Source organism: Oenanthe melanoleuca, chromosome 1 (assembly GCF_029582105.1).
Source record: "Oenanthe melanoleuca isolate GR-GAL-2019-014 chromosome 1, OMel1.0, whole genome shotgun sequence".
Lineage (NCBI taxonomy): Eukaryota > Metazoa > Chordata > Aves > Passeriformes > Muscicapidae > Oenanthe > Oenanthe melanoleuca.
This window is the reverse complement of record NC_079333.1, coordinates 4,955,723-4,971,261: the sequence shown is the minus strand read 5'-3', so window position 1 is coordinate 4,971,261 and position 15,539 is coordinate 4,955,723. Positions and strand designations below refer to the sequence as shown.

Genomic DNA, 15,539 nt, shown 5'->3' with positions numbered 1-15,539 from the left:
CATTACTACTCTTAAGGTTTTGGCCAGTTTTTGAATGAGGGTCATGAAAACATTACCTGTAATGACAGCTTTGCTGATCTAGTCTACATCAGTACATATTCTTTTACATTCTGTTTAGAGTATATAACTGATACTGAAAAATAAAATAGGTTAACCTAGAGTAAGCAGCAGTTGCTGCTGCTTTTGACTGTTACTTATGCATTGCTGGCTTGTCCACCTTCTTCCAATAAACTGCAGGAGCCAGAGATGTGTCTTAAGGTAAGAGAAATCTTTATTGCATCCTTAGCAATGTGTCACTCATCCAAATCCTAAAATATAGAAACAAGGCAGTAATTTGGTGGGGATTGTGTGGAGGATCTGTCAGGTGTGAGGCTGGGAGAGACAGTGCTGTGATCCTGGATCAAACAGCAACAGCTGATACTCATTCCGTGGGGTGTGTCCTGTGCCTAGAGGGAGGTCTGTGCTGAGTCATTGCCCACTAGGAAATTGTTGCCATTTCAGGGATTCTGTGAGCTCTCACAGTCAAGTGCTGGTGTGCTGAAGGTCAGATATTTCTGAATAAGTACTTGTTCTGGGTGAATGAAAATCTCTGTTCTAGGAAGCCCTGTCACAATTTTCTTGTAAAATAGCTGTATTTTTCTTTTCCTGGTAGGTTTTTTAAAAACTTGCGTTATTATCATAGAGAGGTTGTGCTTTTGGAGTTGGTAGTTGAACTAAAAAGTGCTAACTCTTTGTGCTAGTAAGGATCTCAAGCTTTGTCCAAAAGTGAAGTGATTCAAGTATATGTGTGAAACTGGGTTTGTTTTCTGGTTGATAGATAGAAGTAGTTGCAGCTGACTGCAAAGGCTTTAACAACATCATTCCTTTTGGCAGTGTAAATGTACTCTGGTGGAGCCAGAGAAAAACAAGTTGGTTATCTAGTTTTTGCCCTCCTGATGACTTCTGCAGGAATATCATTCCTTACTGTCACCCTAGAGTGGCCAGCCAATAAATTCTATTGCAATGATTTAGTAAAATGAAGAAATCAGCAAACATTTCTATTAATCTAGCCCTGTATTACACTGTTCTCTCACTTTTCTGTGGTTATGTCTTAGAGGCTCCCATAAACTTTTCTAACTGCCATCTTCAAATAATTAAATAATTCTCTTCAATCCCTAGTGAACAGGTGAAGTGCAGCAGAAGTTACAAATTCGCTTATGTTGGGCTGTAATAAATTTAGTAGTAGCTCCAACACATCCAGAATTAATCTTGGAGATTTGATCATTGTGCTGTGAACTTCATCAGGAACACTGCCTCGGTGTCTTTCCTGGAACATTTGATACAAATAAACAGAAAAGGAGTGCAGTTGCTCTAGCAACTAGGATGGTGAGGTAATTAACTCTTGTCTTTCTGACAAGTTATGAATTGTGCACTGTACTGAATCTCAAAGAGGGCTGTGGCAGCACCAGCTTTTGTGTGTCTGTGATACTGGAAATACTTGCCAAGATTCTGAGAAGAGTGGGGAAGGTAGTGAGAGCAGACCTTGGTGGCTGTGTGGGGAATGAGGAGGGGTGGAATTTCTGGGGCCAGCTCTGTGGGGTAAAGAAACATCAGGGTTGGCAGTTTATTAAGGACACTGTCTCCTGAGCACAAGAGCAACCCAGGAGAGATTGATTGGGAAGACTCTCTTTTCATCACAGGGATCTTGTGGCTGCATCCTAGTCCTAGTGCAGTGTAAGGGAAGGAGGAGCAGGTGTGGGCTACAAAGGAAAAATCCATAAACACAGGCCAGGGCTGAGGGGATGTTGTTTGGAGAGCAGATCTGTACTGAGGAAGGGTTCAGGGAGGAGAGCAGCTGCAGTGGGAGTTCCAAACCCATGCAGTCCCTTGAACATGTGCTGCATCCCAGGATGCTGAGGAAGCTCAGTGACACATTTTGGAGGCTGTTCTCTCACATTTGGAAGGTCCCAGAGAGCACAGGAGGTCCACAGCAATGGGAGGCAAATACTGCAGCCATCTGTCAAAAGGGTGATCTAGGAAAACCTAGGCTGCTTAGTTCTGCTGCACTCCTTGGAAAAATGAGCAAGCCCTCTTGGAATGTGTTTTTGGGTATGTGAAGTGGGGGACTGGAAAGAGCATGGATTTGCCAATGCAAAATCCTGCCTGACCAGCCTGTTTGCTTTCTGTGCTAAGTTTGTGAATAAGGAAAGTTGAACATAACTAAACAGTAGTTTGCTGTTTACTATGGGAAGTATAAAGTAGGAATTTACTTTTATGCCTGGTCATACATTTTCTCCCTCCTTCCTGCCTTTTGAGGGAAGTGGTTATTGAAGTTCAGTATACATACATTGACTCTCTGGAATTAGTTAAGTATCACTAGTTTAATTTATCATTCATTGGTTTCATTTTGCATAAGGTTGTAGCTATACTACAGGTTACTCTTGGAGTTATTCCTGCTTCAAAAGACATACAAGACAGGCAGGAAATTAATTCAGTCACAGGAAAACACTTGAATAAGGCATGAGTTTGAATATGTGTATTTGTGCATTTCTGGCTGTAGAGCAGAACGAATTGGTTGAGGAAAAACACATAAAGCATTCTGATAAATGCACTGTTTCCAAGGTATTTTGAAAAAGGTAAAAAATGATAAGCAGCACTGAATTAATCTCAGCCATATCTCCATGTGCTGTCACTTAGTTTATTTCTCAGTGCAGAACTGGCCTTAGCATTGCAGAACTTGGAGTAGTTCTGTTCTAAATGTTGTCAAGTTGGACTCTCTTGCTTTTCTCTGCTAGTTCTTATGGAATCTGCTTGCAGAGAATTAAATTCATGGCTTTGGGAGTCATTTTGTAAACTCTGTGTTTTGTGGCTGATTTCTTTGGAGAACTTAGTGCAGTTGCTTACTGCTAATCTGTATTTTCCTTCATGCCTAAAATGACCACTGTGCAAGTGTTACTTGAAGACTTCATCTGACAAACAGCAATTTACCTTCACATATCCTAAAAATGAAGGGTGTGGGACAGGTAGCAGAGTGTCACAATGATTTAGTGGCCACAGCCAGTTTCTGGCTATATACTGGCATTATTCTGCTCATAATTTCAAGTCCTTTTGCTGGACTTTCCAGTTAAGATCTTTTAGAATCCACGCTGCTATCCCTCAGCAGAAACTCTACTCAGCCACAGGGTTTTGTTGGAAGAAACATGTTGTGCTAACTAATGTCTGTAACATTTATAAAAGAAATAGCTTTTGTTTCACAGTAGAAATGTGTTACAATGGTAATTAGATAATTCACACTATGCTTGCTTGATACAGCTCTGCTTCTGAGCTATGCACTTCATTTTTAACTGCCTTCAGCTTCTCTGTGCAATGTTCTTTTTTAGCCATCCATTCTTGCAATGTTTTGTCATGCATCATGAGAAAAGGTCCTCAGAATGTCTTGCATTTCAGGTTGTCCATTGCCAGAGAGATTCAGATTTGTGTGTTCTTAGTAAAGAACTCCTGTTGATGGTCTTTGCAGTTGTTATTACTACAAATGAGTAATTGTATTTTAAGTATTATGTAAAACAAAGGCAGCCAGAAAGCTGCCAGAATTACAGTTCTGGTAGGGTGGTTTTCATAGTTTGAAATCTAGAAAATGCTAGTCATGTGTAGGAGGATGGCTGGTTCTTCTCTGAAGTTAAATTTTAGATTTTTATTCCAGTAACTGTTAGGAGGTAAAGGGTATGTGAGAGGCATTGCTGCAAGTTTCTGAAACTCCCAAAGTTGAAGATGCAATAAGGAGCTTTGAAAGGATAAATATTTTACTGCAAACATATCTTAAAAAAATTTTAAAAAGCAACAACCAAGCGGTAAAAAACCAAAACCAACAAAAAAGGCAACCAACTCCAAAAAACTGTTAATCAGTTTTAATACCCATTGATAGTCCTTGGGTATGGACAGTCCATTCTCTTCCAAGGATACCAGTGGTGGGAGTTCCCTCCACATTTGCACACATCTTCACATAAAAATGTCGTGCTTCTGATTAAATTGTTACACTTTTGAATAAAAAGGTTTTTTCCTCCTCCTTCCCCCCTCCTTTTTTTTTTTTTTTTTTTTTTTTAATTAAGGATGTACTTGCCATGTACACGCTCTCACATTGTAGTTTTTTCAGAAGCAGCAGGAACAATGGACTATTTCTGACTTGCCCATGCAACAATCAGGAGGAAAGAGTAATGTAATGAAAATTAGGAACTCTGGGAGCTAGAACTCAGAAATTCAGGAGTCTGACAGAAAATAGGCTAGATTGTTTCTGGTTCTTATCAGTTGCCCATCTGAGTTGTTACCTTACCTGTGACATTATTATTCACTATTGTCCCAAGCGGGAGACTCATTGATCATAAATGATTTTTCTCCATATCTTTATTTATATGTGCATGTATAATATATACAAAAACACATTTTAAAAAATGTCTTTAAAAATCATCTTGCTTCAACCTTCATAAAAAAAGTTTGTGTTGGACAGTGGTGAAAGCTGTGACATTTGCATGACTCAATAAACAAAACCACCCTTCCTTGATGAAATGCTGTTGGTGACCTTGAAACCTTTTGTGGATCTGGGGATACATCAGCAGCTCTCTGTTCTCCAAATAAACCTGACTGGTTTCTTTTTTCAGAAAGTTGAAAGTCTGGAAGACTGGTTATTTTTGGATGACTCTGACTTGGGTGCAGCAGTGCTCCATATGCATTTTTCTGAGTATATCTTAATGCTCACTGTACATCAAGCACTTCTTTCCAGGGAAGCAAAAATGTTCTCTCCCAGAGCCTTTGGCTTTCATTTTATAATTCAGCTCCTTGTAGTAAGAAAGAGGGATTGGTTTCTTTGCTACAGTGATGTCTGTGCCTCAGCAGATTCTGGAGATGGCAGTGGCCTCTTCATTCATGCATTCTCCACATCCTCCCCTGTGCTCTCGTGCCTTGGTGGCATCCGCCTGACAGAGGGTTCATTTCTGTCTTCTTGCTCCCTAGAACATTGTTCAGGGGTAGAGATGTTACCAAAACCAGCCAGTAGCCTCTCTGAAGAGATTTTGTGTTAGGATACTTTTAAACAGCTCTAAGCTGATCTAGAACTGTACCTAGCTGAAGTCTAGAAATTCAGTCTTGCTGGTGATGCAAGAGTTGTGGGAACTACTTAGGGTTTTTTTTAAACCATGTAATTATAGCTAATTCACATCCAAGGTTTGAATAATTTGGTTCTACCCAGAGACACAAAGGTGTCTGAGACTTCTAGGCATGTCCCAGGAGGAGAGATGGGAGCCACTGGGGTGGACACTGAAAGGAGGAGCAGTGCATGTTTTCCCAGTTTTGTACTCCCCTCTGGTGATGCAGGAGGGAAAAGGAGAGCCCTTCCTGTGTTCCTGCTGTAGGGAGGGGTACTCACGTCATCTCATAGTCCTCCTCCTTGCTTTCCCGGCAGCAGCAGCAGTAGGCAATGATCCCAATCACCACAATGGCAGCAACGACTCCCCCAATGATGCCAGCATACAGAGCTATGTTCATGGATGCTGTGTGGGAAGGGAGGAGTTAGCAGGGGGAATGATGTTAATGGGGATCAGCGCTGCACTTCAAACCCTCCCACCAGCTCCAGACTGAATGGAAGCCACATTTGTTTGACTGCAGCAACTGGAAATAATTCTGTACTGGGTAGTGCAGGAGCAGTTAGCTACTGACAGGGAGGAACCTCTGGTTCTGAACAACTGCTATTTTGTCCATAAAGTTGAGTTTCAGACAACACAAATTCAGTGCTGTCTGACTCTATAGAGCTTTTTTGTCATTTCTGAGCTAACCCAATGAGCTGGTGAGTGTTCTACCAGCATGTAAACCAGGGGAGAGGGTGCAGAACCAGATAATAACATTCCCCTCTTTTAATGCTTTGACTCTGAGCTAAGATATTCTCTCTGGTACTCCTCTTTCCCAAGGCAGCCCCATCTCTTACGTGGCACAACGCTGACTGTCATGTTGCAAAATTCCGTTCCCACAACATTTGTTGAAGTGCAGATGTAAAAGCCAGAGGTGTCTGCTGAGATGTTCTTCAAAGTTATTTGTTGCCCTGTTGTGAAACACAAATCAGGCCAAAAAAGAGAAGAATTAAAGCAGGGAAGGAAGTGGCAACAGCAGCCCTCCAGTTCCAGCCCAGGGTGGCTGGAGTGATGAGAGGTTATTAAAGTTGATGGATTGCTCTGTCTTGCTCAGGAGCTGCTATGCTCATCCCTAGGTTTTAGAGTGATTTGTGGGAGGATAAACAGAAGTGTGCTGTTTTGATTACAGGGAACATGTGGTATTTGAACATTCCTTTTAGAAACAAAATTGTAGGTGGAGGGTAGAGAAGTGTCTGTGCTTAGAGAAAGCTTTATTTTTTTTTTTTTTTTTTTTTTTTTTTTTTTTTTTTTTTGCATTGGATTTTGAGAAATGACAGATGCCCAAATCAGGACCTGGCTCTAAGAACTGGCCATCTCAATGAATTAACTTGTTAACAAAAGAAAGCTCTTCAGTCCTTCTGCTCTTAGGATTTCAGATAGGAATTATTTAGTAGTGGGGGGAAAAGTTTTCTAGTCTGGGACACACAGGCTGTGTAAATAAATAAAGGAGAAGAACTGCAGCGGTGCTGATGCTTTCTGTCCAGCCTCACACAGCTCCGAACCACAGGCTGATGCTTAGCTCTGCTCAGGCAGTCTGTTTGTTACATCTCCAGCTGATATGGATATGTGTAGTCCATGCTTTTTGCTTGTGACAGAGGTCCAGGTCCCTACTCTGAAAGCAAAAGACTGAATACTTTTTAATGACTTTCCTGTTTTCCTGGGATCTCACTTTTTTACGTTTAGGATTTGCTGGCACCTAGTGCCATATAGTAGAAGAGCATGCAAACTGAGAAATGACAGACCATATACTTGCTTGATTTTTGTTTTTGTGTTTGTGTGTGTGTCTACATACTCCTTGTATTTACTTGTCTCCATCTTTTTTTTTTTTTTTTTTTTTTGGGGGGGGGGTGGGGTGGGTGTGATGTTTGTAGCTCTAAAAGTCTCAGTCTAGAAGTGGAATTTAAATTCTCTTAATAAATCAAAAGTAATTGAGTGAGTGAAATGGAGAAACATGTGGGTCAGGTACTGTCAGCTCTGGAGTGTCTCCTGAGGGGGTTTTGCAAACTTTGCAGCAGTGGGAACTTTGCTTAGCACAGAAGGAAAATGCCTGTAGTGACAGGAGGGCACGCAGCCAGCCTGGGGCACCAGGGGACCGTGGGCACCTTACTTGGCTGTGGGTGCTCAGATGAAAGCAGAAATGAGGTGGGAATGGGCCAGCAGGGACTCCTGTCCCGGGGAAGGGCAGGGTGACAGCAGAAGCTGCTGCTGTGACAAATCCCGCTGTGCTCAGGGCTGTGCGTGATGCGCTGGCACCACTTAGTGGCCAGTGAAATGAATATAAAGTTCCTGCTCCTGGTGGTACTTTGTGTATTTTAGTGAGTGTGGAATATCCTGTGGAGTCTCATCATCTTTAGGTTACTTCCCTTAAGCCAGGAAGGGTAGGTACAGACACTTAGTCTTCATGAAGCTGGACAGGCCAGGAAAAAACAAAGCTGTTCATGAAATAAATCTGAGTCCTCTGTCACTGGTACACTTAAGAGAGCATTAAACCCTAATTTCTGTATAAATAGTTCTGTCAAGGCCCTGTTGTGGAAATTCAGCTCCTTTTTCCTTCTAGATTCTGGCTTTAAATGAAATAAAATAAAATATTAGGGCCTGTGTGACTGTTCTAAACAACCAGAGGCCTTTTTCATGCTCAAAGCAGGAGTGGTGTAACTTTCTCATATCCCCTTCCTCTAGGTGAGGGGTCATCACTGGAAGAAAGCTTCCAGAGCCAGCTTTTGTTTCCTTCAGTTTAGAAAGAGATCTGTTCATTGTCAAACAAGCTGGGATGTAAAGACAGTTAGAAAACTCAGTGTTGTTCCTCATGCTATGCCTTACCCCCAGCAACTGAGAAATAATTATTTCTGGGTGTTTCCAGAGCCATCCAGCTTTCTCACCAGAGGAGAGCTGAAGTTAAAGTCTTTCTGACCATTCTTACTTCAGTTAAGAGTCCTTTTCCCCCTGCTGAGTTACTTATGAGCATGTCTTGTATCAAAAGGACAACTTTTCAAAATCCTGTTCAGACAACATCCTAGAATAAGCCTTAAGAGTATTTTTGTATTTGTATTTTTAAATCTTTCCAGCCCTCATCTGCAGAGACCTCAGCATCTTGATGTCTTTGGATTTGCCATACCTTGTGTGTGTGGTAGCACACGGGGCTCATTTTGCACATTGAAGCTTTTCCAGGTGTATGTGGGCGTTGGGGAGCCCTCGTGAGAAACACAGGTTAAGTTGATTGTCTGTCCATATTGTGCTGTCCCCAGAATTTTGCATTCGGGCTTGGATGGTGCAACTGAAGGAAGAAAAAAAGGAACTGTATTAATCAGAAGCAGTTTCTTGTTTCAGCCCATCTGCATCTGTGGTTTTTATTCTTGCAAGCAAAGACTGGTCTTGCACCTGCCACCTTCATCTTAAAGGAACTTGAAGTGAATTTGAATCGAATTTGTTTGTAATTTGTTTCTCCCTTTTTGGCACTGGAAAGCCAAGAAGGAATTGCAAGACGCTTTTTGGGTTTTGTCTAATAGTGTTAGGTAACCCAGAGTGTGACAGGCCACAGGGGGGATGAGGAAAGCCTTGCAGTGATGCCTGGATCATGATGATGATGATGATGATGAAAGGGAACTGTGCAACTCTGAATGTTTTCTACAGCCAGGTGTCTGAGGGAGTTGCATGCTCTGCGCATCCCAGCGTCCTTCCACAGGAGCAGGAAAATACCAGAGATGGAATTTAGGATGACAGCTTTCTGTTGCTGTTAGAAAATCTGTTGTTTAAAGCAGTGTGGACACTGGAGGAAGGGCAGGTGTGTGTGACAGGGTGTGGCAGTGCCCGTGTCACCTCACCCAGCACGAAGAGGTCCAGGAGCGTGGACTGGCGGGGCGGGTCCTCGCGCAGGCGGACGCTGCAGGCGTAGGTGCCGTTGTCCTCCATGGTGACAGCACTGATGGTGATGCTGATGTCCCCAGTGTCAACACTGTCACTGAAGTGGATGCGATGGTCGTAGCCCTTCCCGTACTGCACCAGCCCGTCGAAATACCGCGTCACAGCGTCCTCCTGGCACGGGGACGGAGGGGACAGCGTCAGTCTGGGCTTCTTCTGTGAGAGTCTGCCACCTAACTCCATGAGTCAGCCACTCTTAAAGAGCAACTTGGAAAAGAGCACCTTAAACTGCACCAGTTTGAGAAAAAGCCAAGCAAAACAGAAATTCAAAAGGATGTCTGTTTCCATCTGGAATCCCCTTCTCTGAAATCACAGACAACTGATTTCTTTTGCTGGGGCTTATTCATCTTTCCTCACCATGAGGAGAGGACAGCATGAGACTTGTCTGATTCCCATGTCAGTCAAATTGCTCTTTGGTTACACAAATACTCCCAGCAAGGATCTCCACAGAAGAAACCCTTGGCACACCTTGCAAGGACATCTCCAAAGGCTGCTTCCCCTCTCACTAATTCCCAAGAAGTCAAGGAGAACTTTAAAAGTTTCTTAACCTTCATATACTTCAAATGGATGTAGGAGACCTAAAGAATCTCTCCATGTACTGTTATCATCAACTTAAAACTTTTTATATAGTATCAAAGATATGTGTATTAGACATATACATTCATATATATGCATGTTTTTAGAAATTATCTGTGTTTCACATGTTTTAATAGATGTGATGCCCACAGTACATACAGTGATGTATCCTCAGTAAACAGCTGTAAGGCCAAGAGAAAGGAGGAATAGGGGTGGGGGCTTGCCTAGTGTTGTGCATAAATTGCATCTAGATTTAGCATTTCTATTTGCACAGTTCTGGGATTAAAAAATATCTGGAAGAAGTCTTTTTCTATCAACAACCATTCCCCCTCACAGCTTCCATCTCCTGCCCCTTCTTGGATGCCCACTCATCTGTTTCTTTATGCAGCTCAGTTTACCTTGCTATTGATTTTCTTCCAGACAACCAGGTCTGCTCCATCAGGAACTGAGTTTGATTTAAAATTACAGCGCAGGGTAGCATTTTTTCCTCTTGCCACTTTGATTTCCCTTGCAGGTGCTTCCACAGTGAGGGCATGAGCAGACACCAGAACTAGGAAGAGAATAAATGGTGCACTCAGCAAAAACAACATCTGGATTCCATGGTAGTCTCTTTGGCTTCCTTACGTGCCACAATAACCCCTCATTCCCTGTCATCCAGGCCATTCCCCACTGAGCAAGAGGTGATGTGTGCTGGGGCTGATTGGCTCTGGGAAGCTGCTGCACAGGAAGGCTTCTAGCTAAACTCTGTTCTCTGTTCCTTGCTTCCTTCTTCTTCACCTACTCATCTATCTCCATGGAGTTTAGAAACACACTTTATTTTTTTCCTTAGCCCTCCTTCAGCATGACTGACACCCTTTGACAGTTCAGAATGTGCAGAGGGAGACAGATAAACAGATACTACAAGTGCATCAGCAGACTTAAGGATTCAGGCTAAACTAACAAACTGATATTGTCAAATTTCAAGGATCAGAAAAACTGTCAAATAACTTGCCTCGATCCAAATCCATAGAAAAGTGACATTTTGTGTGAGGGAATCAAAACCTGTTCATGTTTTTCAACCCTGAAAACAGAAAAACCTAGAGAAGCAAAAAGTGATTGAAAGAAACAAGGGAAGAAAAGCTCTTAGGTTTGTTTTTTTTAAATGAGTAAGGTAGTAGTCACCTTTCTCCAAGAACTCCAGCTCCTGCCTCTGGAGCACAGGAGCAGCTGAGAGTTGAATAAAACAGAAATTCCTCTGTGTCCTGAGGAAGCATGTAGGGTGCAGGGCAGGTGTTTCTTTTACACTGAGTGCCCTCTGACTTGCTCTTAATTCATCATGTCTAAGCACTGCCTGGTGGGCAGGTCTTTGTTATTCTCAGAATTGAGCTGGACATTTATGTCTGCCCTGCCATAGGTGACCTTCATGCCTGTGAGAATCCATGGTTAAAAATACCTGTTTTCTCCTAACAGTTTGTGTGTTTACGTTTGTTGGTCTGAGGTTTTGGTGGTGTTTTTTTTTTTTTTTTTTGGGGAGGGTGGTTGGGGTTTTTTTTTTTTTTTAATAGCACCATCATTTGTGGAAATAATTTGGGAAAACTGTAAAGGACAAGGAAGGAAATGAAGTGCTGCTCAAATGAAGTTCTTGGCAAAGAGGAAGGTGGTGCAGTAAGGAGGAAAGAGGAGGAGAGCTTCCCCCATGGGGAGCATGCAGCATGTGATGGTGAAGGTTTGCTTCTGAAAGCTGAGTCACTGTTCCCTGGAGAGGATTCATCTGAAAAGTTGCCATCTAGCAAACTTTGGGTCCCCATTTTGCCATATCTTTGTCCAGGTTAGATCTATAAGGAAGTGTAATGTATAAAGAAGAGAGCAAAGGATTTCTAGATTCCACCCTGAGTTGCAGACTGGTTGTGGAGACCCATTTTTTTATACAGGAAGAGCGTGCAGTCCTGTGCACTAGGTGGGTGAGTGAGCACCATTGGCAATCTGAGCACTGCCAGAGCCTTGACTAGCAGTGAACAAACATTCTTTAGAAAATAGCAGCATAGGGTTAACACCAAAAGGTTGTTAGCAGTAGGCACTGCACTAAGAACCTGGGGTGACAATTCAGTAATTACACAGAGTGCCATGGGGCAGTTGGCACAGGGACCTGCTTTTAGCTTAAATTCCCCTTTGCATGCCCTGCCTCACAACGAGTGGTTCTGTGAGCTCCTAGAGTTCATTAGTGAGGTGTGTTTTCACCTCTTCCTCTGTGACATGGCAGGGGTGGCTTCTGTTCTCTTGGGGATTATTTCATTTACAACTGCTGACAGTTATAAGAGGAAACTAGGGCAAAGTATTTCTACCATGCTTTTATTGCAGCCACTCCCAGATCTTTCTCTGCTCTGGAGCACCCAGGGCAAGGGCCATGTTTGCATAGCCCCGGGGCTCTTTCTGACTGCTGTTTTCATATGCCCTCGGGATGAGACACACCTGGGAAAGCTTTCTCCTTGCTTGTTCTGACTGGATAGAGATGCTTTCCTGCATTCAGGTGAAAAGCACCACTGTCTGTGCAAGGAGATGGAGCAAAACCCATTTCCTGATCTTTTTGTCCCTCAGAAACTGGTTCCACTGGGCTGGGCTTCACTGACAGGTCATAAACACAGCCCTGAGACAGAAGAAACTGCCCAACCCTAAGATTTTTCCTTCTTCCAGTTGGATGAGTCAAATCCTACAATAAATGAGATCTTTCTTTTCTTCCAGACATGTTTGGGGCAGAATTGGGGAGCAGCTGAGCCCAAATGCATGTGAGGCACAGCCTGCAACACACTTAGTGATCTGTTGCTGTCACCCTCACATCCCACTGCTTCTGGTGCTCTTCATTTGTCACCCACATCTCTTTCTGCATCCCAGAAAGAGCTTCTCTCTCTCAGGGAAGCGACACAGTTTCATTCTGGGTGTCAGACTCAGGCTGATTTCCTCCTTCTCACCACATTTCACTTCATAGTCAGCATGTTGTGGTTTATTCTTCAGAGGTTGGGGTGTTTTTTTCTGAGGGAAAACAGAATCTGTTCAAGATATGGTGGAAGGGAGGGGAAGCAAATTGTGAAAAAACTCCAGAAAAGGAGAGAGGACAAATAGCTTACATACTACTAGAGAGACAAAGAGACAAGACCACCTAGATATAAGCCCTAGAATTACTTTTTTTGTGTGTTACCACTTTGTATATGTATAACATTTTAAGAAATTGAGGAAGGTTTTATCTCCCTCTGCTTAACTTAGAGATTTGTACTTGTACAAAGGAAGAAGAAAATCAAAGTGACCATGACTCAAGTCACATTTACTGCATATGGAGCCCATCCACTTTTTCTGATTACTTAAAACTTTGTGAATTTCCTTTTTGTGAGTCTTATTGTTGAAGTGAGGTTTTCAGGATTTTTAGTAAAAAACTCCAAGTAATTCCCATGTGTGTAGCTTAGTCTGAAGTCTGGAATAAGGTGTAGGAACATTGATATAAGAAGATGAGACAGGATAAAAAGCACGGAGACTTCCAGAAAAGGAAGTTCCTTCTTCAGAGGTAAATACTGTAGTAACAGAAACTGATAAAACAGTTTATGAAAAATACTTTCCAGCTGCATGAAAAGCAGCATTTTTTCCCTCTCCTAACAGTTTTGGGAGATGCCTGTGTGTCTGGACATTTAGCACAGAGATGGTACACATACTTGTCTGGCCATAAACACAAAGGAACCTTCACTAAACAAAAAAAGAGACATACAAAGTGCACTGGAGTCCTTATACATTGTAGTGCTATTTCTTCCCACCCAACCCTTGAGGACATAACCAAATTAGTACTCACTTGCACTGAAAATGAACAGCCCAAGTCCTTTCATTGCCATCCGCCTCATCTCTCCTTTCTTTCACCTCAAGGTGCTCTTCTTGTAATCTCCAGGAGGCTTGGGGAGGTAATTGGCTTTCCCTGAAGGGTTGCTTTGCAGTGGCATCTCAGGTTCACTTCCTCAGTCTCCTTAAAAGTGCTTCTGCCCCAGCCTGCCCCTCCCCTCCCAGCCAGAATGACAAGCCACATCACCAGTAGGCTTAGGCATCACTCGCTGCTCTGTGTGACTTGTGAACTCCTTCCACAGTTGTGAACTTTCTCCCACAATTAAACAGCCTTTCCCTGTTTCTCCCAACATGCAGGTGCACGAAGCAAGGGAAGGGTGCAGTGGGACTGTGCAGTGCAGCTGAAGTCATGCACGTGATGACAGACAACCTCATTTTTCTCAAATATCTAGTAAGGAACAGAGTTTAAAAGGTATTAAAGTGTTTTATCATGCAGGCAGCAGCCCACATCCAGGCTTTGAGGACCTGAGGGCCCTAACTCCATTTACTGTAAATACTCATACCAATACGTAGTTTATGGGAGTTGGATGACTAATGGGTTATCTAAATATAAGTGAGATGCATCTCAGCCAGTTCTAGCTCTCTTATGCCCACTGTGTGGTTTGCACCACAGCCACAGGCACCACAGGTATTTCTCCCAGCCCATGGCTTGCAGCACTCTGGTGATGGGTCTGTCAAGGCACAGGCACTGCTCAGCCAGCACTGCTCACATGCTCTGGATGGGCACTTGGAAGTCACAAATAACTGCTGCTATAATTGACTGAAGAGTAAACGAGGGACTGATGGCAGCTGAGGCAAACATCTGACATTATGTTTAACTGAGGGCAGTGTGTCTTCTGAACACTTCACTGCCACTAGGGAGCAATCCTTGTGGGATTGTCATTTATGATCTATTTCCAGCCATTTGAGTGACAAAGTCACTTTTAGGGTATGAGTGATCATTTTAGGCACCTTAGATGGGGACGTCATGTTCTCAGACATTCATGTTCATCATATAATGCAGTATATTGCTGATGAACTTTGTTGTGAATTTTGAAGGAGGCTTCCTCAAAAGTAGTTGTCTACATTGGATACCTGTGTTTAGTGCAGTAGAGCAGACTTGTATCTTGCTCTTGTGCTGACCTCAGGCTTGAGTGGTAAATCTGCCAAAAGCCACGTTGAAGATTTGCCTTTTGGTCTATATGGCAGTTGTTCAAGAGACCTCCAAGACAATGAAACTTAGGAGTGGCTGGAAATCCAGTCCCTCTGATAGAAAGGACCATCTGTCTATACTTCTTCTTGATGCATAACCTCAGTTCTCTTCAGACTGTTAGCATAAAGCAAAATAAAGCACATAAAACTACAGAAACTTTGTTCTTCAGGAATCTTCCAAATGGGGACAGCCAGTAGAAAAATTCATCCTGTTGTGTCTCTGACAAGCTGTAGGAAATGACAAGGACCCTGCAAAGAGAAGCAGAGACATTTTCCAAAAACAGCTTGTTAACTAACCTCAAAATGTTAACTGTAAATTACTTAGGATGTAAACAAAGCTGGAGCAAGGTCAGTAGTCTCGTTTCTTATCTTTGGAGCCCACAAGGATGAGGTTTATCACAAGGATGAGTTTCTTAAATGTTTATTTACCTCCCTTAAAGGCTTAAAGATCTTTGTGGTTTGATCCCACATCCTCCAGAAGGAGACATGCAGGATCTTTACTCCAGCTTCCACTTTCAATTTTGCTCTCATTTAATATTTTGAGTGTGATGAACAGAGGTAGTGACAGAAATGCTATCACTGTACACCATCTGCCCACCCTTCCAGTGTTAATTCTCAGTTCTTCACATAACAGCTTCACATAACCAAAGGAAGTTAGTAAAGTGCACAGACTATAACCAGCTTGGTCAGTTTGCTGTTATCCTCTTCACAGGATCAACAACCTGTGATTATACAACCTTTATACAACCTCTCTTTCTTCTACCAGTAACTCCAAAACCCACTTGACTGATTTCAGTTGAATTTGATGGACAGACAGCAGTCTTAAAGATGGGAAGTTCTTTCAGT

General features: G+C 42.7%; 1 protein-coding gene across 1 annotated transcript; it reads right to left on the bottom strand.

Moving 5' to 3' along the window:
- Window positions 1-4,358: 4,358 nt before the first annotated feature.
- GPA33 (glycoprotein A33) lies at window positions 4,359-13,756 on the bottom strand. Its single transcript, XM_056497129.1, has 7 exons — window positions 13,459-13,756; window positions 10,046-10,197; window positions 8,975-9,185; window positions 8,269-8,427; window positions 5,951-6,064; window positions 5,396-5,519; window positions 4,359-4,979 (listed from the first exon to the last, which is right to left on the bottom strand). Exons 1-7 carry the CDS (start codon window positions 13,505-13,507, stop codon window positions 4,895-4,897), a joined length of 894 nt encoding a protein of 297 aa, XP_056353104.1. The 5' UTR covers window positions 13,508-13,756; the 3' UTR covers window positions 4,359-4,894.
- Window positions 13,757-15,539: the final 1,783 nt, after the last annotated feature.

Coding starts and splice junctions, on each gene's coding strand:
- GPA33 (XM_056497129.1), bottom strand. CDS start 13,507: ATGAGGCGGATGGCAATGAAAGGACTTGGGCTGTTCATTTTCAGTGCA. Junction 8,428..8,974: donor CCTGGACCTCTTCGTGCTGG/GTGAGGTGACAC, acceptor TTCTTCCTTCAG/TTGCACCATCCAAGCCCGAA. Junction 6,065..8,268: donor TGTGCTACCACACACACAAG/GTATGGCAAATC, acceptor GTTTCACAACAG/GGCAACAAATAACTTTGAAG.